The following is a 22,186-nucleotide window of genomic DNA, read 5'->3' on the forward strand; positions in this document are numbered from 1 at the left end:
AGCTCCCAGAGACTGTTGCATTTATTTTGGATGGCTTTTGTGGCACACTTCCTCTTTCAAATGAACTCTTTGGCTGTTGGTGATTTCTGCATCTCCTTCCGCCCTTTCTCTTATTTTGATGTGCCTCAAAAAAAGTCAGCCACAGAGGCCAACATTTGCTACAGAAATGCCATTCTGCCCTGCTTCTGCAGGGGCATCTCCTTACGGCTTTGACTCATGGTCTGCTGAAACGGCCCTCAAGCTTTTTAAAGGAAAACAGATTTGGAAGTCCCTAGTGGTTTGGGTACTTGGGTCTGTCTGTGGTCACACCCCAAATGTTCCTTTGGTTGGTGGCATTGGTCACATACTTGAGCTGGGCTGGGGAGTTTTGCTAACTGATGTTAAGGCTGAATTTGTGAAGGGTCCACAAGATGGGTTAACATGACTGAGAAAGGCCTCACCCTCCACACACCGTCTGGAGCAATCCTGTGTAATACAAATACAATACCAGCTGCATGAGTAATTCAAAATTTCCTAGTAGTCACCTTTCAAAAGAAACAGGTGAAATGAGCTTTAATAACATTTTTTACTTAACTTAGTAAGTCCAAAATATTGTCATGTTAACATGTAATCAATATAAAAATCATGAATGAGCTACTTTAACATTCTTTTTTGGTACTAAGTCTATGAAATCTGGTGTGTACTTAGTAGTTACAGCTCACCTCCATTTGGACTAGTCACATTTCAAGTGCTTAGCGGCTACATATGACTCCTGGCTCCCATGTTGGATAGCATAGCTCTAGACTTTCCGGGTGGGATGGAGTGTGGTTATTCTGGGCCCCTTCTGACCTCCAAATTAAGCTACCCAACCAGCTAAATCATGATGAGAGAGATGGGCAACTAAACTCAACAACAACTACAACAACAACAACAAAGGAAATTGAAAGAGATGGGGAAGAGATGGAGTATATTTAAATCTCTATCTATATATAGCTATGGAGTATCCAGCGCTTCAGAGATGGGTTTTAAAAGTCTTGATATCACAATCAGCAAGAAGACATTTTTTGGGCTTAAGTAGTTATATGGTTCCTAACTAAAGTAGTCTGATTTATTATTTTGCCCACATGAAAGTTGTTCTTTGTTCATTCTTCTTGATTTCATGAGTTTAAAAAACTAAACTTGATAGACAATTTTAATTTTTGTTGTGCCTTTTTGTTCAGATCCCCTACATTCCCTATGCCATAAGGAAAGAATTAAATATCTCAATAAAAATGAAAACCAACATGTATTGAGAGGTTGCTATGTGCCAGACACTTGATGCAAGTCCTGAAAAAGAGTCCTATGAAATAGGCTCCATCATTACTGCCATTTTTCAGATGAGGAAACTGAAACATTCAAGTTGCTAAGTAAACTTGCCCAAGATACCCCAGCTGGTAATGGTGAACTCGGGCAAGTAGATTTTGAGGTCTACACTTCTAACCATATATACCACTTCTTTGCAAAATTAATGTGAAACTTTGCAGTCTCTGAAACTGTTCAAGATTCAGTCTCCTTTAAACATGTCCACTCTAAACACCCTTGCTTTTGAGTGTCCTGGCAAAAAAAACATATGTCTTTCTGTGTGCCGGGGTCAGTACATCTTAAGCCCTATTTGGAAAATCTGGCCTCACTGTTGAGGGGTCAGACCATTTGCAAACTGACAGAATCTGCCTCACCATTGGAAAAAACAAAACAAAACACAAAACTTTGATCAATGGTATAAAAACCAAAGTTAAAGTAATACCTCTTATATGTCTTAGAATTGTGAAAGGTGGATTCACAACAATTCCTGTTTACTCAAAAGTCATACCACTGATAGACTTAAAATGACATTCACTAGATTATAAAATGCAAGAGTAGCCTACTTTAAAGATTATCTTTAATTCGTTATTTTTTCCAGTTCAGTCATTATAAAATGCAACTTAAGTGTTTAAGTTCTGGATAAAATTTCTCAAAGTGAAGACAGATCTGATCTGCCATTTTCAAGTGTGCCAGGTAGTGAGGAATTATGCTGGTTTCTGCATCTGGGCCTTAACACATAAATGATTATACATGTTCAGAGTCTATATATCTTTTCAGTTTGTAATATAAATTTGTCTTCCTTCTCCTATTAAACTGTAAGCCTCTTTCAGGGTAGGCTCCACATTTCTTGCTTCCTTTATCAAGCTGTGTATATTAAAATATGCTGTTGTTTTCCAGTCTGAACTGCTGTGGTTTTGATATCTCAAAGAGGTTGGTGGGAGTTCTGGCTGATATTTAAAACTCATCATAGTTCTTGGGTCTGAATACAGTGCTTGCTTTTTAATGTTCTCAAACCCCATCCCAGGCTAAGAACTAGCTTCTGAACCATTCCTTTGACAAATTAATAAGAAAGGGATTTTTTTTCAAACTTTCATTTTAGAAAAATGGATATTTTTTTCAAATGGCAAGATGCTGTGCAAGGGGGTGACAAAAAGTACTGGCCTATGCTATTAATTAGGCAGAAAGAAGGAGTTTAGATTTCAAGCCTTACAAACATACCCATTCAGCCTTGGTCTGTTTTTCTGTAACTCTAACAGTGTATGAACTCGAACGCTGAAAGTTCTGGAACTTTGTTGTTGTTGTTGTTGTTGTTGTTGTTGTTATTTTAATTCATTGACATGAGAGGAGCCCTGAGAAAGGAAGTGAGAGGGCACAGCTCCGAAGAACTGGCAATTTGGCATCTCCAATCTTCTTAAACCCCTCCCCCGCTATTTTAGCTATTTGACCTGATTAAACAACTTTGGGATGTTAGCCAGATTTTTGTATGCTAACGAGGCCCCTATTCATGATTTAGTGCGATTTCAGCTACTGGGGAGCTTCCCCGGCTGCCCAGTGGAAGCCTGGCTTCACAGAAGTCTCCCAGTTTTGTCAGGGGTTCGCCAGTGAGGAGTTCAAGCTGACTTGGAGCCAACACAGACAACGAAAGCCTCGGGTCATAGCGGATTATTCAGTAGCAAGTTTTCCACCTTGTATCTCAATAGTGAAAAGTGACGCCAGAATCCCGTGTGCTACTCCCCGAAAGAGACTCTGGCAATACCTTCGGTCTAGTTACTCTCTTTCCTAGTAGCAGAAAGCGTTTCCAAAAGTTTTCTTAAACCTTCTCTGTCCCTAAGCCTAAAGGTCAGAGCGCCAGGTCCTACTTGGCTCCCCAGTCGGCCAGAATCTGATCGTTTCAGAAGTTTCGGCGGCGGGGGGGCGGGTGTAGATGAGAAGAGGTAGTAGTGGGGAACCGCGCAGAGTGACCACCGCGCATTACGTAACGAAAGCCCTGGCTGCAGGAGGGAGCGAGCCTGACATTGAGACATTCCAGGGGGAGGGGAGTTGCTGTCCTGGAGTCGCCAGGAACGGCGGCTGCAGTTCCAAGAAACAGAGAGAGAGAGAGAGAGAGAGAGAGAGAGAAAGAGAGAGAAAGAGAGAGAGAGAGAGAGAGAGATGGCCGAGATAAAGAAAACACTACGGGAATGAGAATGTTAAAAAGCCTTAGGACCCAGAGCATTAGCAAACGGCTGGGCACGTGTAGTAATTTGTTAGACGGAACGGCAGCCTTCCAACTTCTACAAGGGAACAAGGGGATTTGCCCTTTGGGGGATTAGAAACGTTAACAACAAAGCCAAAAGCTAATGAATGGGGTTCAGTGGTTTGTTGGCAATACTTAAATATTTCTATCCAGGAGCGCAAACTCTCTGCAATTACTCAGAAAGTAGGATCTCAAATCAAACTAGAATACTCTCCCGTGCGTCTCCACTTTCCCCAATCCGAAAAGGAGCTGCTCGCGCGGTACTGCCCCTTTAAGACCTGCTTGCTCTCGGGCTCTACAAAAGGGAGTGACCTCTGGGCTTTGACAGCTCCCCTAATAACTACCACCGTGCAGGCCCCGCCCATCTGGCGACCAGCAGCGCCAATTGGCCAGCAGGCCGGTATCCCGTGCTCTGATTGGCTCGCCGCTTCCCCTGAGCGAACCTTTAGAACTCTGAGACAGACAATATTCTGTTACATTGTAGCAAAATGGCGACTGTCATTCACAACCCCCTGAAAGCGTAAGTAAGACTAAAAAATGTACATATTCCGCCTGATTTCAATATGAAAAAAAAAAAGGCGCCTTCCGCGTGCCAAGCGCTGCCAAAGCACTGCGCTTGCAGGCGCCTGCAGCCGCGGCGGGGCTTCTCTTTTCTTTCAGCTCTTACTTCTTCATCTTCTTTTTTTTCCCCCCAACGCGCAGAAATGTCAAGAGATGCAATTAACAAGAAGAAAATTGTTACATTTGTGTTCTGCTTAATTGGAGGACGCACCGAGAGGGGTTTTCGGCAGGGGAGCCAGGCACTCGAGCGCTCTACAGGGGGGTCGTGGGCAGCTCGGGGACAGCACGGTCCCCCGAGTGCCCGGCCTCGCGGGGCGGCGAGCGCGGCGCGGGGGGCGGCCGTGCTGGGGGCGAGCGCCGGGCAGGGGCCGCCTGGGTGCACTTGGCTGAGCCCCGCGCCTCCTGAGTCCGCAGCCCCTGCCGGGCTGCTGGGTCCGCCGGGGCGAGCGGATCGTGGCACCTCCGGAGTTTGCCGGGCGCTTTACGCCTTCCGATCGCTTGCGGGGAGTTTGTGCAAACCTTCCGGAGTTGGGAGGACCGCAGGGGGAGCAGTGGGTCCCGGGAGCCCTGCGGCGGCCCAGGTGGTTGCCCGGGGCTTTCCTGCCGGGGCAGCCCCCCGAGCGTGACGGCGCTCCGGGCGGTCACCGGTGTGTGTGTGTGTGTGTGTGTGTGTGTGTGTGTGTGTGTGTGTTTATGTGTGTGTGTGTGTTTATGCGTGTGTGTTTGTGGGTGAGCTGGCTGTAGTATATTAACGACTCGGGTTAACTTGGGGTTGATTTGGAGGCAGGGAACCTGCAGGTCTTATGAATGGTGTTCTCGCCTCCTCTGGGTGAAAAGCCGAAGCGGGTGGAGAGGCAGCTTGGGGCTCCCCGCCTGAGCCGGCAGCTTCTGCTCCCGGCCAGAGCGAGGGGCAGGTGCCTCTGGCCGCCGCCGGGAGACTTTGAGCGGACGCCCAGATCCCGGACGCAGGGGGGCGGGCTGGGCGAGGACATGCGGGGACCAGTTCCCGAGTCCGACAGCCAATTCCTGCCTGCCTTCCTTCCTCCTCCTTTTCATCCTGGCCTCCTTCCTTCCTTCCAGTCGGTGGAACTGTTAAGCCGCCAAGTCCGAACGCGATCGCGGAGCTTCGGAAAACTAGCGTCGCTCTACAAGGGGTGCTATTGGCAATGATGCTGGCAGAGGAGAGCTCCCCTCCGGATCGCCGCGCGATGTGGCTCCGGGGTCCGCGCCTCTGGGACCAGGACTTCCCAGCTGGGCTGGAAGCCGAGGGCGAAGGGAGGGGGAGGTGCCGGTGGGGGGCGTTTCATGCAGAATTCTCCCGGGTGTGTGACCGATGCCCGTGCAGGTTCTTTCAACTCAGCGCACCGCGTTGGCACCCCAGGCTCCTCCTGGAGTTGAAAACCAGGTTCGCACCGGGGGAGGGGGGGCGCGGTGGTGGTGGGGCTGTTCCCAGCGCGAAGGAACGCGCGACAATAATAGCACGTGTTTGCACCAGCTTATCTCGCATCAGTAATAGGGAAAAAGGTAGTAATGCCCCCCGTATCGGAGTTTTAAATACACATATATATTAAAGCTGCCGTTAAGAGGATACTGGAAGATGCTGTTGATCATAGAGCGGCTCCCGGCTTTAGTTCTCGCTCGCAGGTTCCGATACACTGCACTTGAACGCCACAGCGTTTCACCCAAGAAAGAAAATGTTTTATGGCAGAATAAATGGGCGAACTTCGCCGCATCCTCGCTCCGGGTCGCTCGCCCAGCCACACCGCTGATGCTGTGAGTTTCTACCGAACCTACAGCTGGTTTGCAGTTTCCCCATTTCCAGCCGAAATCACATAGGCGGGCCGATGCCACCTGGTAAACTCAAGTTAGAGAAATCAATTTCACGTGTGCGCCAGGTTTGTTTCCTACTGGGAAAGCGGTACCATCGTTACCCTGGAGCCTGCTCACGCGCGGGCAGGCGCAGTATCTCTACGCTCCAGGGTTTCCCAGCTCGCTCCAGTTTTTTGTTTGTTTGTGTTTTGAACTGCAGAAGGGTGCGTGTTTGGCGAGGGAGTCTGAGTAGGGTGGCATTAGAGGTGGAGGAAGGGACGGAGAAGCGGGCTGGTTTAGTGGAATTAGTTTTGAATTATTATACTCGTACTCTGTATAATTAGAGACAGTTGCAATGAGATGTTTTGTAATTCTGTGTCGCCACACACACGCACACGCACGCGCTAGCATATACACAACACCCCTGCCTGCTTTTTCTAGATGGGAGTTGAGTGGTCATTTTTAGTTAGCCTCTCCTTTTTGCATCCCAAACCCTTTCCCCGGAGGTAAGGGGGTGTAAACAATACTCACCTCCCTCTCCCCGTGAGCCAAGCCTCCTGCACTCCGGACGGTTTTTAACTCCTAATGCAGGAGCACACACGTTGTTATTGGGAAACCTACACCATAAGCCTTAATTTTAGAAAACAACTTGTTTAATAAAACATCTTATACATTTCATTTGTTTTTAAAAGTTGCTGATGGGGAAACAATACACACGTAAATAAATTATGCATAGGATAAATTAGAACAAAGCGCAGAGACACATCCAGCTAAAGGGATGGATGGTGGTGTTGGCAGGAGGGGAGCAGGGAGAATGGTTTGGAGAGCTAGGTTTTTATCCTCTTGTGTCCCTCCTGACAATGAAACGGAGCTGAACGACATTAGCATTTTCTCTGTGTGCGTCGGAGTGTCTCTCTTCCTTTCCTAAAAAAAAAAAAAAAAAAAAAAAAGCTAACAACACGGACGCCCCCTACAGAAACCATCACACAAAGGTTTCCTCTAGGATTGGGGAATAAAGTGGTGGTAGGTTAATATGCTGGGGAAAAAGTAAGCTCTGGTTTCATGCAACACCTCTGTAGGGCTCTGCCTACCCAGAGTATGGACCATTTTTCATTATAGCTTTTCCATGTGGGACATTTAATAATTTAATAGCTCGGGTGACTGGATGGTACAATTTGAATCTCATTGCTTTGGGGTCTTCCTTAGGGTCCCAAGCTCCTTGGAACCGCATCTCCTCTCTTAGCAGTGTGGCTTTCTTCCTGCCTGTCTTTGATCCCCCCTCAACTCCCTTTCTTATTCCTCCTCCTCGTACCCTTCACCCCCTTCCTCTCTGAAGCTGACAGTCTGGTTTCTCTCTGTTGGCGCCTTTAACATCTTATTACTGCCCAACAGGGTGTTAGAGGCAGAAACAGGAGCCGCCTGGACTGATCAGATCACAAAGAGGACACGGCGGGTGGCCCCACAACCAAGCAGTCACATCTGGACAAATAGAATTTAACAACATTGATAGACTTGTATGATGTGTAAATGGGTATTACACATTATTTAATTTAGCAGCTACATGGTCTGAGCTTAGACTGTGAGTAACTCTCACTTCTTACATGGACAAGCAAGCGAAGGGCCATGTAATGAGGTAAAACCCATGCAGGTAACATAGATATGGGTTTGGTAAAGGTCTATGTAGAAGTAAGTCACATAACGTATTCTGGTTGATTTCTGTATACCTAGGAAACATGATGCTTTTAATATAGATTCTAATCTTACTCGATATTCTAGTTCAAGTAAACCACCCTCCCCCAAATCTGCTATCAACACTTTAAACAACTTACTCTTTTATTAAGTCATCAAAACCCTGGTTTGTATGCACTTAACTGGGAATGTCTGCCACCTTCTGCCAGACTTGATTATGCACATACGTATCTATTATTATAACTGCCTGCTTAGAAAAGAATAACTGTTGTTATTATTTAATTATTCTATATAAACCAACAGGGCTTTTCCTCAAGTAACTATTTGTTTAAAAAGAATGAGACCAGCGAACTATTTCGTCATGCTTCTAACTGTGAACCTACAGATACATAATTGTACTGAAACTCTTTTGTAAGTAGTTTCCCTTGCTTGAGGTATGTGTCTCTATCTGTTTTGTTATTAAGGACACAATTCTGGGAGAAGTAAATACACACTTACTTAGCCAAGTTCAAACAACAGGTCATGTGAGTAGATGGACTTCAAATCTTCATCTCTTTATACATCCTAGGATATGGATATACTGTATTGTAATCTAAAGTGGTTTCAGTGCCTGTGAATGTTGTGCAATTGTGGCCATTTGGGAGCCAGACCTCACTCTTGCTGTGGCACTCAGTTTAGATATCAGGGAAGAGAGGGTGGGGGGAGCTGCATTCCTGGTTCTAATCTCCTCTTAGCTCTTTCTGTCTGAGTAGGGGGGACCGTGGGTAGGTACTAAGTGGGGGATATGGCGGTTGGGACTTTGTGAACTTGTTGCCTTTTATGGGCATCATTTTAGCCCCTTATGAAAAAGGACCCTCAGGTATTTTAAGCCAACAGATGCCTAAGAGACACATTCTCCATCTACTTCTGGTTGCCACTCAAAAAAAAAAAAAAAAATCCCTGAATTCCCCAAACTTCATTAGCACACATTATTTTTCAGCAGGAAGAGTGTCTGGTTTTGATGAGATACCCATAAAGGATATTAATTTCTGCCAGAACCCAAGTAGAGGCATTGTCCCAGGGTAAATCTCTGAAAATAGCCTGCCTTGCAGACCACCTGGGAGACCTCTAGAGATGGCTAAGAGAATGGACAATGCCGAGATCCCCAAGGTGGGCTGGCATTCAGAGGACACTTAATTGGACATCTCATCTTTCTCTGTCTTTATGCAATCATGCAGGGAGCTGGAATTTGGATACATCTGAGAAAGACCATAATGTCTAAAGCTGCTTCAGAGCCCTCTGCTCAGATCAAGGCAAAAAATAAAATGCACGGTCAGCAGGCTTTGTTTTGCACCAGAAACAGAAAGGAAACTGAGGCTGACTTCTCTGTTTTCAAAGCAGAGCCTCCACTGATGGTAGTGGTGGTGGTGGGGGGGGGCGTGGGTCATAAAAGACACCAGAATCCAGGTCTGTTTATTATCCCAACCTCGACAAAATAAATTTTGTGGTTTTTGAATGTTCTGAAAGTCAGTAGAAGACAGAAGCGTAGCCAAATGTGGCAAGCCCAGGGTCAAAGAAAGACCACAACCTGCTGAAGAGTTTTTGGGCAGCCTCGGTTTATCCAGCAGGAGCCACTCTAAGTGTGATTCCCAGCTCGAGATAGTCTTTGACTATGTAGCTCTTTAACAAGGAAAGATAAAGTGTGGCCTGGGGCTGGGATGGGTGGCAAGTAGGTGAGTGGGTAAAACCTCTGTGTGGTCCAGAACTCTGAAAAGATGACCGTTTCATGGGCAGAGAGCCTGATATGATCTATAGCAAGTTCCAAAGTTTTCTTTAGTTGTGTCAGTGACTGGGGCGAGATGAGGTGTTGTGGTGTTTTTCTCATTTGTTTTTCTTATTGGTCCGGTTACTAGTGTTTCACAGTCTGTGAGGCCATATGGATGAATGGGGCTTAGCATCGTAAAACTGTCACCCAAGGAAGGTTTTTGAAGCCTGTGATTTGCATCAGAGTTTTAAAAGCAGTGGTTAGAAGGTGTTGGGTGGGGGTGGGTGGGAAAAGGGGACAGGGCTGTGTCGGGAATTTCTAGGCTGTGTTTGTGAAGGGTAGTGGTGTGGGGGGTGGGAAAGGGGAGAGAGAAGCCTTGAGAAGGCTAAGAATTAGGGGCTATGTTTGGAAGCAGGGAGGGGCGAGGGGATTAGACTCAGAGTGCCTAATAATGGGGTTCAAATAGCCCACAGTGAGTCCTTCTCCACCCGGGTCTTGGATAGGAGTCTGGGAAACAATGATGACACATGCCTAATCCCCCTTTTCCCCCCTCCCCTCCCCCCACTGAATCCAGAGGCTGTGGTCATCTCAGGTTGCTGTGACTTGAGCGCATTTGTGTCGTTATTCACTTTGAAAACCTGCTGTGTGTATTAATTGCCATTGGAAGCTCCAGCAGAAAAGGTTTTGCATCTCCAGCTTCCCACCTGGCATCAGTGTGGCCCCTATCTCGAACTGTGTCACTCTCCCATGTTCATTTCTCACCACTTGCCTGTCTCTGTAGCTGTGATGACTTCAGAGTCACGGAGGAGAAAAAGCTCTGAGAGAGAAATCCAGAGCCTTGAGCACCTGCTCCCAGTGGTGCCACGAACCTGCCATTGAATCTTGGACACAGAGCTTCTCTGAGCTGCAGACCCCTTGTCTTTAAGGTGAGGGGGATGCACCCAAATTCCCAATTGGATGCCCAGATTCGTTTCAGGTCAAAAGCTTGGTGGTAGCTCTTACTATGGTTGATTAGGAGAGGGGGGATGGTTAGGGGCCAAAGTTCAAATTCTTTCTCATTTTTAAAGTGTGTTTCTGAGGGGGATTTGTTAAGACTGGGGAGTTTTTTGTTAGTTTCATCTTCTTGGGTCCAGTCCTGCCACATCATGCTACCGGTTGGGGTTCTAACACGGATGGCACCCCTTTCCCTTCTCAGCACCTAAGGCTGAGGACCAGGTGGTGGGCCCTTTAGAACATGGGTTTTTCTTCTGATTCTCCTCCGCGAACACTTTTCTTCTCATTAGCACCCCAACCAGAGGAGGGAGAGAGGAGAGAGAAGTGGGAAGACTTATCTGGCCTCTTTTGCTGTTTATTGGCACTCAGATAAAGTTTTTGGTGATAGAAAAGACTGGAATTATTGACAACACCTGTCTCCCCTCCCCCCACCTTCTTTTCTTTAAATGTGTGGAGGGAGAGAGGGAAGCAAGCAGAAGATTGTTCTCTTTTGGATTTCATTTATCCACAGTCTCCCTGGACATGGTCTCTCCTCCCCTATGGCACCCATTCTATTGACATGGAAATAAAAGTGCTTACTTCACTTCCATATGGGTAGCTGCAGAGCCCTGTCTGTTTAGTGAGCTGAAGTAAGTGGACCTGTACTGATGTCTCACTGTGCTTCCTTTAGTGGACCCCGTGTTGCCGCTGAGGGAATGGAGGTGGCTAGCAGACTTGCAGGGGCTAGCTGTATCCTGGTGGGTATTAGCAATTATCTAAATTGGAATCCACTGCCTCTCCTCTTCCTCCTCTTGTGATATGCCTCCAGAATATTCCAGATTCCTCTGGGGGGGGGGCGGTTATTATCAGGCTTTCCTTTGGTTGAAAACTCCTTTGGTAATTTTCTACAAGCCTAAAGAGGAAGAGAGGGTTGCAAAACCCATCAGAGAATTCACAGAAGCCCAAATTGTGATTCTCAGGCAAAATAAGAGAGAAACCAAAATGGTTACCCTGACCTCCAGCAGACAGACGCAGCCCCTTAATTTTTTTCTCATTGTGGTAAAATATACATAACATGTATATTTAGCATTGGTGACATATAAATGGGCCACTGGAGCCATTCCAAAGTGTACAATTCATTGGCATTAAGTACATTCATAATGTTGTACAACCATTGATAGAATCCATCTCCAGAATATTTCTATCATCCCAAGCAGAAACTCTGTACCTATTAAACAGTAACTCCCCATCTCTGGTAACAGCCATTCTGCTTTCTGTCTTTATGAATTTGCCTTTTCTAAGCACCTAATCACACAATATTTGTCCTTTTGTGATGGTTTATTTTACTTAACATCATGTCCTCAAGGTTCACCTACGTTGTAAAATGTGCCACAATTTCCTTCCTTTTAAAAAAAAGATGTATTTATTTATTTTAGAGAGAAAGAGTGAGAGAGAGAGAGCAAGCCTGTGAGAGTGTGACAGGAAGGAGGGGCAGAGGGAGCGGGAGAGAGAAACTTAAGCAGATTCTCCACTTAGTAGGGAGCCTGACTTGGGGTTCCATCTCACAACCCTGAGATCAGGACTGGAGCTGAAACCAGGAGTCAGATGCTTAACCGATTGTATCACCAGGGACTCCAAGAATTTCCTTCCTTTTAATGACTGAATAGTGCTCCATGGTAGGTACATACCACATTTTGTTGATCTACTCCCCTGAAGAGGGACACTTGGCTTCCTTCTGTCTCTTAGCTATTGTGAGTATCGTGGTTATGAAGATGGGTGTGTGCATAGCTGAGTTCCTGCTTTCAATTCTCTTGGGTATATGCCCTTCATTTTTAGACTCTTTAAAATTTAGGGACTACATTTCTAAATAGTAGAGGCAATGCCCACTTTGTAAACTTAGGGAAAAATACTAATACTGTTGTAAAATGCAACCTCCTTATCCCCTTTCCCCTGTAGGAATACCATTATTTTTTTTGGCCAGGTGACTCCTTGGAGAACCCAAAGACTCCCTACTTTTCTCCCCAGCCATGCAGATCGCATTCTGCTTGTCTCCACTGCCTCTGGAGGGCACGGGGTGTGTCAGGGTTGGGCGTGGGGAGGCTCCAGGACCTGGTGAACCTTGGAGTGAAGGTATGGTCTGTTTCCTGGGCAGGGTGGAAGTTTCGTTTGGCAACAGGGGGCAAGGGAGCACCAGGGAGCCTGGGACAGCTTAAAAGGCCAGAGTTAGTAAATCAGACCTATCGGCTTCCTCAGCAAGAAGGGTTTGGGAGGTCTCCTTTCTCCTCCCTTCCCCTGCACCCGGCCCTGCTTGGCCCCCAAGGTGTCCGAAATAATGGGTGCGAAGACATTTCCACAGGTGTAAAGTGCACATGGGACGTGTAACTAGAACGGCGGTTTCAGGACGTGTAACTAGAACGTGTAACTAGAACGGCCTCTAGAACTGAGGCCTTCTCAGAGTCAACCATTCCTCATATATTAAACATTATTTTTATATATTAAAACTCAAACAAATGAAATGAGTACGGCCTTACACAGCAAGCCTAATCATTGTTTCTCAGGAAATGCAAAGCCTTACTCATCCAGCTGCGTGTAAATAGCCCCAGATCTCACTGGGACTTTCCCCATTGTCTGGGTAAGAAATAGGTGAGAATATGAGCTTAGGGGAAGCCCTCATTTCTTTTCCCATTGTCAGCTCCGAACTGAGTGGGCCCCACAACATCAGAGGAAACACAAGCTCGGAGAACAGAGGGGAGAGCTTTCCGGGAGCTTGGGCTTCCGTCATCTGGCAATATCTGACTCCTTCTATCAAGTCAACTTTAAGGAAGAGAGGAGGAGAGAAGTGGCGGCGGTGGGGCTCGAGCTTCCGTCTGCTGGTCAACGAGGAAGGTGCGCTTTTAACACAGGAGATCAGGTGTCCGAGTTGATTCTTTATGTCAAAGTAGACCATGGGGCGCATGGTGGCAGAGGTCAAAATTCTAGAGGAGTTCCATTTTCATCACCAGCCTTCAGAGTCAAGCTTGCTGCAACACTCCAACATTCCTTTACCTTATAAAAGCAAATTAAGTAAAAGATGTCATCTGGGCTCCCATTATCCTCAACTAACAATTCTTTACATATCTTTGTTTGCTGCCCGGTGAACTCAGGAGAACTGTCTCACCCTCTTCGGGGCTTTCTTCATCCTGTCCTGGCCAACACCGATGGCCAGCTTGCCCCTCAGAACTCGGTCAGCAGGGTAGCCTCCCTCCCTGCATCCAGAAGCTTCCCCTCCAAGGAAGGCCTCCAGTCTGTCCGTGTCTCCTTCCAGACTCTGGTTCTTTGGCAGGGCAAAGTAAGTCCTTGTAAGCCAGAAGGCGGGACTCCCCCCACTAGGCTTTTCCTAGGGAAACCACTTGGATTGGGGGGTGGGGAGGGGAGGCAATGTGGTGCTGGGGATGGGGGAGGGCAGGGTGGATGGGGTAGTGGGAGTGGAGAGAATATATTCTCTCCTGCTAATTATTTTCCCTGAGGACTTAGCCAATGCAGAACCATCTATTATCGTGGGAGCGCTCTATGGTGGTTCTGCCTGTGATGAATGCTAAGTGGAAACAAGCAAGAAAAATTAACAGGCGGCTGCTTCTGTCCACCTAATTAAAATGCATATCCAAATGCATAATTCCTTATGTTTCCCCATGCACACACTCCCCTTCCAATCCCAGTTCTATGGAGGAGAAAAAAACACTTTCCCCCAATCATTTCTCTTGATTATATTTCCATCAAGGAAGAGCTGGAGGGTTCCCTTAGAAGAGAGAAGGGCTGTTCTTGTGACACTTTGAAAATCGCTGTTTTGTAACTTAGATTGATTCTGAAAATTCTGAGCTGTTTTTTGTTTAAAACGAAAAACAAAAACTTTATCGGACTGCAGAAAAAAGGGGGAAGGAAAGATGTAGAGAAAGAAAGGGGGGAAAAAGGAGAGAAAGCAAGCAAGCAAGAAAAAAAGTTCCCATCATTTTTGCTGACGTTTTTGTTTTGTGCTAAAAGTCTGTGTTTTCTGTTTTTTTTTTTTTTTGAGTTTTTTTTTTTTTTTTTTTTTTTTTTTGGTTTTTGTGTTTTGGTGCTAAAAGTCAGCAATGAGAATTTTTAAGGTCTTTCTTATCTGCCCTCCCTCTGTTCCCTTCCCTGACTTGGCCCTACCTCCCTCAACCACCGCCCCCCTCCGCCCCCCGGACAAACATCACCCAGGGTTTTGTAGAGAGATCGGAGAAGGTGCAGCTATCTGTGATCAGATAGAGAGAGAGAAGAAAAAAAAAAGGCGAATGCTTCTGCATTTGGGGCAAGATCAGAGATACTGACATCACAGTTCCAAGTATGTTTTGAATCCAACAACAATACCTCTTCATCCATATCTTCTCCCCTCTTTGTTTGCTGATCATTTTCTCCCCATCGAAGAACAACTTTATTCAGTGGCCATAAAATATTTAACAGACGCGAAACTTAAGTCACGGGGTTCAATTTGACGTCACGGCTGTTTCTGCAGCAACCCCCCTCCCTGGACGGTAACCCCCCCTACCCCGAAGCCCCTTGACTGCCCTCCACAGCAGCCCCAGCTGTTGATTTATCAGGGCTGGCTGGCTCAGCAGTGCATGGAGATTGCTTTTAATTAACTCTCTTCATTTTTCCCAATCTTCAGGGAGCAGCAGCCCTTTAATGATTTTAATATTTTATCTGGATTTATATCCGCCTTATTTGTTGTTGTTTGACTTCCGCATTTGTTCTTCCTGAATCTCTTTCAGACTGATGTATTTACTGGCCCTTTCCCCCAGCCCCCAAGACCTTTCTGGAGAAGGGATGATGTGTTCTAAGAAGGCCCCGTCTACCCAACTTTTCTAGCACCTGCCCAGGGAGAGGGGCCGGTGTTGGCCTGTGTGATGGTTTGGGTGAGAGCCTTTGTGTTGTTGGGATTCCCAGGCTCACCTGACTCAGCTGCAGGAATTTCTGAGCTTTCCATTAAAAAAAAAAAAAATCGCAATTTTAGAAAGTAAGATCTCTTTGCCTCTTTCGGACTTGCTGCTTCTGAAAGGGAGGAAGCTGCCTGCAGAGTTGGATAGAGGCTGCTTCCTGGGTCCTGAGTTAGCTGTAGGTGGAGGTCTGGATGGAGATGCAAGTCAGATCTTTGCCACTTGATGTGGCTTCCGAAATGGCTGGGAAGAGCCTGTGCGGAGGCGCCAGATGCCTTCTCTACTCTGGCTGCCTTCTCCCTCAACCCTCAGTTCTGTGTTCCTGTGCCTGCTTCCCAATGTGGGGGCAGGTGGGTGGGGGGAAACACACCATCACTTGCACACCTTCCCAGCTCTGCCTTCCAGCTGCAAAGTCAACCCCTTCCCCCCACCCCACCCCCGCATCCCAGAGAGACCTGGCAGGCAGACTTGCGTGGGGGGCTCGTTTTCGGCACCAGCTTGTCCACGAAACGCCTTTTTGGCATCTCGGTTTGGTGATGTGTCTTCGGGGTGACCTGTTGCTAGGCAACTGCCAGCTAAAGTTTGAGCCTGATCTGGGGATTGCAGAGAATTGCCCTGGGTGACTCGTATTCACATTTCGGGACCTGGCTTTGCAATTCTAGCTCTGGGAGTAGGAGACCGAAAAGACATATTTCCCCGGGTTTATGGAAAGAGGTATTGGTTTTTAAAACCGTGCCCAGCACCTGGCACACAGTCAGTGTACCTAGATGTTGGTTTTGGTAATGAGAACGGTGATTTCTTCCCCTCATCCTTTTCGCTCTGCTACTTCTGAAAACCTAGGACAGTTCAGAGACCAAACTCTATGTGGGAGGCAGAGACAGAAAACCATGGTTTCCACCCCACACTGTGGGGTTCAGGCTACTTAATGTCCTGTGGAATGTCTCTTTCTCATCTCTCCTTGGCAACTGTAGACCCTTTAGAGAATCCTATAATTGTGGTGGGTTGTCTTCTCAGAAAAAAAAAAATGCATATACATGTGAACATCTACATGTGGGGTTCCTGGACCTTGAGGAGCCCATTTGTGGATGCCGTGGGGGTCCAGAGGCTCCAGGTTAAGAACCCCAGAATGCAGGGCGTGGGTGAGCTTGTGATCTTAAAACGATACTTCCGTATCCCTGCTCAGAGGGACCGTGACCCCATCCTCTCCTATAGTCTTACCAAAGCGCCGTGGCTCCTCCAGCCCCTCCCTGCCCCAGGCACATTCCGCGGGCACCTACCTGCTCAACTTCCAGGCACTTCGGAGGCCCCCCTTTTTCCAGTGAAGTCCGTGCAGACCACCAGGTAGAATCGGCCACGCCTGCCTCGGCGCCATCGTCCCAAGATCTTGGCCGCTGAACTACTCAACTCTGGTTAGTCGGAACAAGGCCCTGGAAGGCTGGGATGGTGGTTGTCTGTGCCTGTCACTCCAGGCTCTAGCACAGCAGGCCTGGAAGAACTACGTGTAGAATAGCTGAGCAAATGAAATCTCAAGCAGACATAGTGGTCTTCCTACTTACTTCGCTTCCAGCCCTGTAGGGCAGACACGTTTCTCACTGTCTCCCTTGACTGTAGGAGTCTGGAAAAGGCAGCAGAATTCCTCTCTCTAAATTCTTCAGTTTCAGGAGTTGGGAAACAGGCACCAGCCTGACCTTGCTTGCACGTGGCATGTTTGGCTCTGATGAACGTCGGTGTCAGTTATACCAGCCCTCAGTTTCTTCACCGTTTCATTTTTGTGGAGTTAAGACCCACTTTGGTCTTGGGAAGCCAAGACAAGTCTTCTCACTTTGCTCCTTTCAGGGACGAAGTAAGTAACCTGAAGCTTGTGAACAGCCACTGATAAACTGACCATGTTTTTCTTGAGCATCTACTATGTGCTCAGCTATGTATGTATAGGATTTCCTGTAGCGTTATTTATTTATTTATTTTAAAAAAGATTTTATTTATTTATTTGACAGACAGAGATCATAAGTAGGCAGAGAGAGAAGCGGGGGTGGGGGAAGCAGGCTCCCGGCTGAGCAGAAAGCCCCATGTGGGGCTCATCCCAGGACCCTGGGATCATGACCTGAGCCGAAGGCAGAGGCTTTAACCCACTGAGCCACCCAGGTACTCCCTGTAGCATTCTTTATATCTGAGAACTTTTATGAGTTTTTAAGATGGTGGAGGCCAGAAGGTGAGAGTACCATAATGGTTTAGCCCAGTGTTGGGACCTGTTCCATTGAGTTTTGGAGGTAAAGATGGCCCAGTCACTGTTTTCAGATGTATATTCTTGGAGACGATGCATTTTGCGTACTTTCATGGAACCAATGCCTCCATGGATAAAGCTTTCTGAATGACTCGTTGTCCCGACTATGGTCAATGCAGATAAATTTGCTTGACAGTGAAGCAAAAAATGAGGTCTTGGAGATCATGTGGGGGCCTCCGTTTTTCATATCAAGAGAGAGAAGAATATCACTGTCACTTTTGTATGTACCCTTACTGCTTTTCCATGCTCCACATCATTTCGCGGTGGGGCTCTTTGGGAGAAGGGACCACCCAGCAGAGAGGCCTGGTTCTGGGTCAGGAGTAAGGTGAAGACCAAAGGTGGTGATGGGCTCCTCGAGTCAAGTTTTATTTCAGATTCTGGTCCACCAGACATCCTGGTGCAGGAAGCCAGAGAAAATGCTGATGGTGCACCAAACTTAGGTTGTAGAAGCAGAACTGTACAAAAGTGTTTGTCAACTCAGAAAGGTCACATCGCACCAGCACTTTCTCTCCAAGTGACTGTGTCTTAGTCCCAGCGTGTAGCCCTCGGTGCAGAGGGCTCGCACAGGGCCGGCCGGTTCCTGGTGCTCATTTCCTTTCTGGGCAGTCATCCCAGTATAACACATACTTATACATATTCTGTCCTCATTTTATCTAATTACACATATCTCTGGGGGATGGGAAACAGGTTTGGATCATTCGGTTTTAGGTCAGTGATGCACAAGGTGGCTGAGATGAACGCTCCTCCATAGAGTTCTGTGAAATTCGGAAAGTTCCCTTGGTTCCCCGGTCCAGAGCACACCAGGGGGCATTGTTTGCCATTCCAGGGGCTGGAGTTTTGGGTCAGCATGAGAGGAGGGATGGAGCCTGATTGGTTCGTGAGGCTGAGCCATCTGAGACCAAGCTAGCCCTTGCTGTCCTTTGAGAGGTAGGATTCTTGTGTTAATATTTGATGAGCTGCCAAAGTGAGAGGACCCCATAGTATATAGGTCCCTCTTCTGGCAATCATTCGTTCCCATCCATGACCTGCCCGGAATGAGACTGGTTTCCTGAGAAGTACAGAACAAAAGATGCTCTGATTGATGGAACGATCTTGGTTATTGCCCCGTGGAGTTCCTGTCTCCTTTTCGACCCAAATGAACTACTTTGGACAATATGAAAGATCTGAAACGTGCCCACCCTTCTCCAAGACCCACGTTGGGCAGCCTTGGGCCACTTTCTGGCCTCTCTCCTTCAGGCTGTATTGTAGCTTTTTGAAATCCCCAGGAAAGAAAAGTCCGCTGGTTACCCTTTTATTTTTCTTTTGCTTTCTGCTTCTTATTTCATTCCTTGACTCAGGCCTAAGCCTCCCCAGCGTTCTCTGAGCCCTAGATAGAGGAATAATCCACTTAATGCCTAATATCAAGGTTTGTGTCTCCAGCCTTGGTTTCTTTCTGACCCCTTGGTCCCTTTGTCCTTGCCCTGTTGACACCTTTCTCCTTTTCCTCGTGCATCGTACCTTGATCAAAAAGCCCTGAAGGGGCACAAAAAGAAGGGAAGAGTATTTGCTTTGTCCCCAGGAGGGCACACTCAATCTCGTGCCTGTGGGCGTGGGGAGACGGAAGGAGGAAAAGGTCAGAGCTTGCACACAGCAAACCAGGTGAGAAGAAACACAGTGTGTGAGGTTACTCTGCACTAAATGAGCGGACCAGCCCCTTAGGGGTCTGTGAAATCAGAAAAGAAAAAGCACGTCCTGTGGTTGGGGTGTCAGAGAAGGTTTCAGGGGGGAGGTGGCTTTGAGCTGAGTCTGGAAGGACAATGGGGTCTGGTCAGGCTTAGAGGAGCAGTGGAGGGCTGAGGGTGGGGAAGGGCAGGCATGACAGGGAAGTGAACAGAGATCTGGGAATCATTTGAGTAATTCCTTCTAGAATCCCCTTCCTTTCTGGGGGAGAAAAGGCCAGGTGGGAAGGAATGTGTGGAGGGGAGCGAATGGATCTGTTTGGCTGGATGGGAGTGGAAAGGTGGTCCATGAACAGAAGGTAAAAATGGGAAATAGCCTGGCACCTGGTTGCTCTGAGTGGAGTCCCAGTGTGGCAGCCAGTTCCTGGGAAGTACTTGAACACCTCGGAGGCCAAGAGAGGCTTCAGGGGGAGGCTGAGCGGCCAGCCTCTGTCCTCCAGCAGGAGGAGGATTGCCTGCCTCCGAAGACTTCCTCACTAAGGTTCAATGGAATCCTCATTCTTGGTTTCCTTCATAATATGTTCTGGGTCCTTTACAGGGTTCCTCCCAGAGGTGTAGGGTGCAGGGGGCACATGGGGGGCCTATGCTGGTGTGAGCCCCTGTCCCATCCACTATAGGACAGTCCTGGCTCACACATGGGTAGATTTGCTTAATTGGGCAGGACTGTGGGGTGCCTGGATGGCTCAGTGGGTTAAAGGCTCTGCCTTCAACTCAGGTCATGATCCTAAGGTCCTGGGATCGAGTTCTTTGCTCAGCAGGGGTCCCCTGCTTCCTCCTCTCTCTCTGCCTGCCTCTCTGCCTACTTGTGGTCTCTGTCTGTCAAATAAATAAATAAAATCCTAATAAATAAATAAATAAATAAATAATAGGGAAGGACTGTGGCATAAAGCCTGTTGAAGCAGTCAAACTAAAAATCTTTCCCCCTCTCTATCATTCAGTCACCACATCTTTTCTTTCAAAATAACAGCAATAACCCATAAAGGGTATAAATAAAATATACAAATGTGGTCAAGGGAGGAAAACATAAACGCTGATCCTCATGGCTTAATCAAAGCCTGGTTCAAATCGGGGCTGCCAGTCTCTAGGACTCTAGGATGGTGTTTCCTTCTGGGACGACTCAGCTGGTTTATCCTGCAGGTCTTACTCCCTCAAAGCCACCCAGGCACACGGGCCCCCATGGCCCATTCAGCCTGTGCACCTGTGTGTTGCCCTGTCCCTCCTGCAGGAAGGCCTGGGGCGCAGGGAGTTTTCAGGGGGGAGGGGGGGAGGCGGGGCATCACACCGGTGCTCAGCGTTCCTTAGAGCCCTGGGCTCGGGACGCCCCAGCACTGTCCCAGGGAACAGCAGTGTGGCGGGCAGGGTCTCTCTGGCTGGGGCCTGGAGCTCGGATGCAGGCTCTGGGGCTAGAGAGTCTGGGTTCAAATGCAAGGTCCCTGACAGTGGGCAGGATTCCTAACCCCTCTGTGCCTCTGTTGCTTCATCTGTAAAATAGGAACGATAGTTTCTGCCTTCTGAGGGTTGTTGGGAGAATTAAATAAGTTAATACATGTTAAGTGCTTGGAAGAGTTGGCTCTTATGACCTTCTTACTAGATGTTCACAGGGACCCTGCTTTTCTGTCTGTAAGATGGAGAGATGAACTAGCTGATTTCCCCCCACATGGTCGTCTTAAGGAAAATGGGATCTTAAGGAAGAGAGCCTCTGATTTCGTCAGAAGAAAGAAGCTCTAGAACTCTGGCATTATTATTATTAATTTATTTTTTACTCTTTGAAGAATGTGTGAGGGAACTTTGGGAAAGATTTCGCTGTGGGATGTTTTGTCCGGGAGTTTCGATTATTGCATGCGACTTAATTGGTGCCCACGGTGGGTCCTTCTGGGAAAGATCGAGAATGTCACCGAAGCAGAAACACAGCACTCGGAGGGGAACAGACTTGGCTGTGATTGAACTTCAGGCTCATGCTTCCATCTACTGCAGCCTCCTCCAAGGGGGAGACAAGCCCTTCCTTCCTGGAGGAGCCCTGCCCCATCCACAGCTAGAAGAGGGCTTGGAAGTCCTTCCGAGCGAAGAGGGGGGCCGTGGAGAGTTGGTCTGCGCTCTCGTGCCGGGGCGGGCACCGTGCTGGTCTGTGGCCCTCCTTTCCCGGCGGGCGTGTGTAAGCATGTTCCTAGCACACGCTTGTGGTCGGCAGTGCTCTGGATTTGACAAGCTGGCATTCCACACTCCAGATCTTCCAAACACCAGACCCCTATGTTATTTTTAACCGTCCAAAGTTTTTTCCACGTGGTGTAATTGATGGGACTCGGTAGCCTAGTCAGAGGACCTAAACTTCAGCTCGCCTGGTCTCCCTTGAATGGGCATGTGTCTGATGGCCCAGCAGAAAAACCACCCTGTTTTCTGAATTGACTGGTCTAAATTTCCCCACCCGCCCTACCCCCCAGTTCATCGCTGGGGGAGAAGAGCATGCAGATAACCTGAGCTCGCCTGTTTCTGTGGCTCCAGATAGGAGGGAGGAAGATCGGTGCTGTCTGTGACTTTCTCCTCTTTGTTCTCTCTGAGTCCCATTACTGAGGGACAAAGTTCCGGGTCCAGAGAGGTGACAGGAAGGGCACTGAGGAGGTTGGTCCTCAGTCTGCTCTGGCCTCTTTTCCAGCCCCTACTTTCCCTGAGGGCTAAGTCACATTCTCATCGCCCTCTGGGGACAGTCCTGGACAGATTTAAAAAAAAAAATTTTTTTTTTTAAAGAGCCTGAGATCTTGTGGTGTCTGGTGACCACTGTTCTTGTGATAATGGAGAAGGTTCTCAGTTACCCACGTTCAGGAGAAAGTGCACTGTTTCACTGGCCTGTCATGTACATCATGAATTTCTCCAGCTTGTGTCTTGTTTCTCTTTTTCATTCACAATCTCTCCAGACAAGGGTGCACT

General features: G+C 47.7%; 1 protein-coding gene across 6 annotated transcripts in view; it reads left to right on the plus strand.

Moving 5' to 3' along the window:
- The first annotated feature begins 4,034 nt into the window (after positions 1 to 4,034).
- DPF3 (double PHD fingers 3) overlaps positions 4,035 to 22,186 on the plus strand; it is a 262,300-nt gene continuing 244,148 nt past the window's right edge. Inside the window, exon 1 of one of the 6 annotated variants that reach the window (XM_059373825.1) lies at positions 4,035 to 4,076. In XM_059373825.1, the coding sequence (XP_059229808.1) occupies positions 4,045 to 4,076 (32 nt within the window). In that variant the 5' untranslated portion in view covers positions 4,035 to 4,044. Of the gene's footprint in view, positions 4,077 to 5,203; positions 5,523 to 22,186 lie in introns of those variants that run through there. The other 5 variants (XM_059373821.1, XM_059373823.1, XR_009399201.1 and 2 more) reach the window with 5 other exon arrangements.

This window comes from Mustela nigripes, chromosome 13 (genome assembly GCF_022355385.1).
Source record: "Mustela nigripes isolate SB6536 chromosome 13, MUSNIG.SB6536, whole genome shotgun sequence".
In the NCBI taxonomy this organism is placed as follows: domain Eukaryota; kingdom Metazoa; phylum Chordata; class Mammalia; order Carnivora; family Mustelidae; genus Mustela; species Mustela nigripes.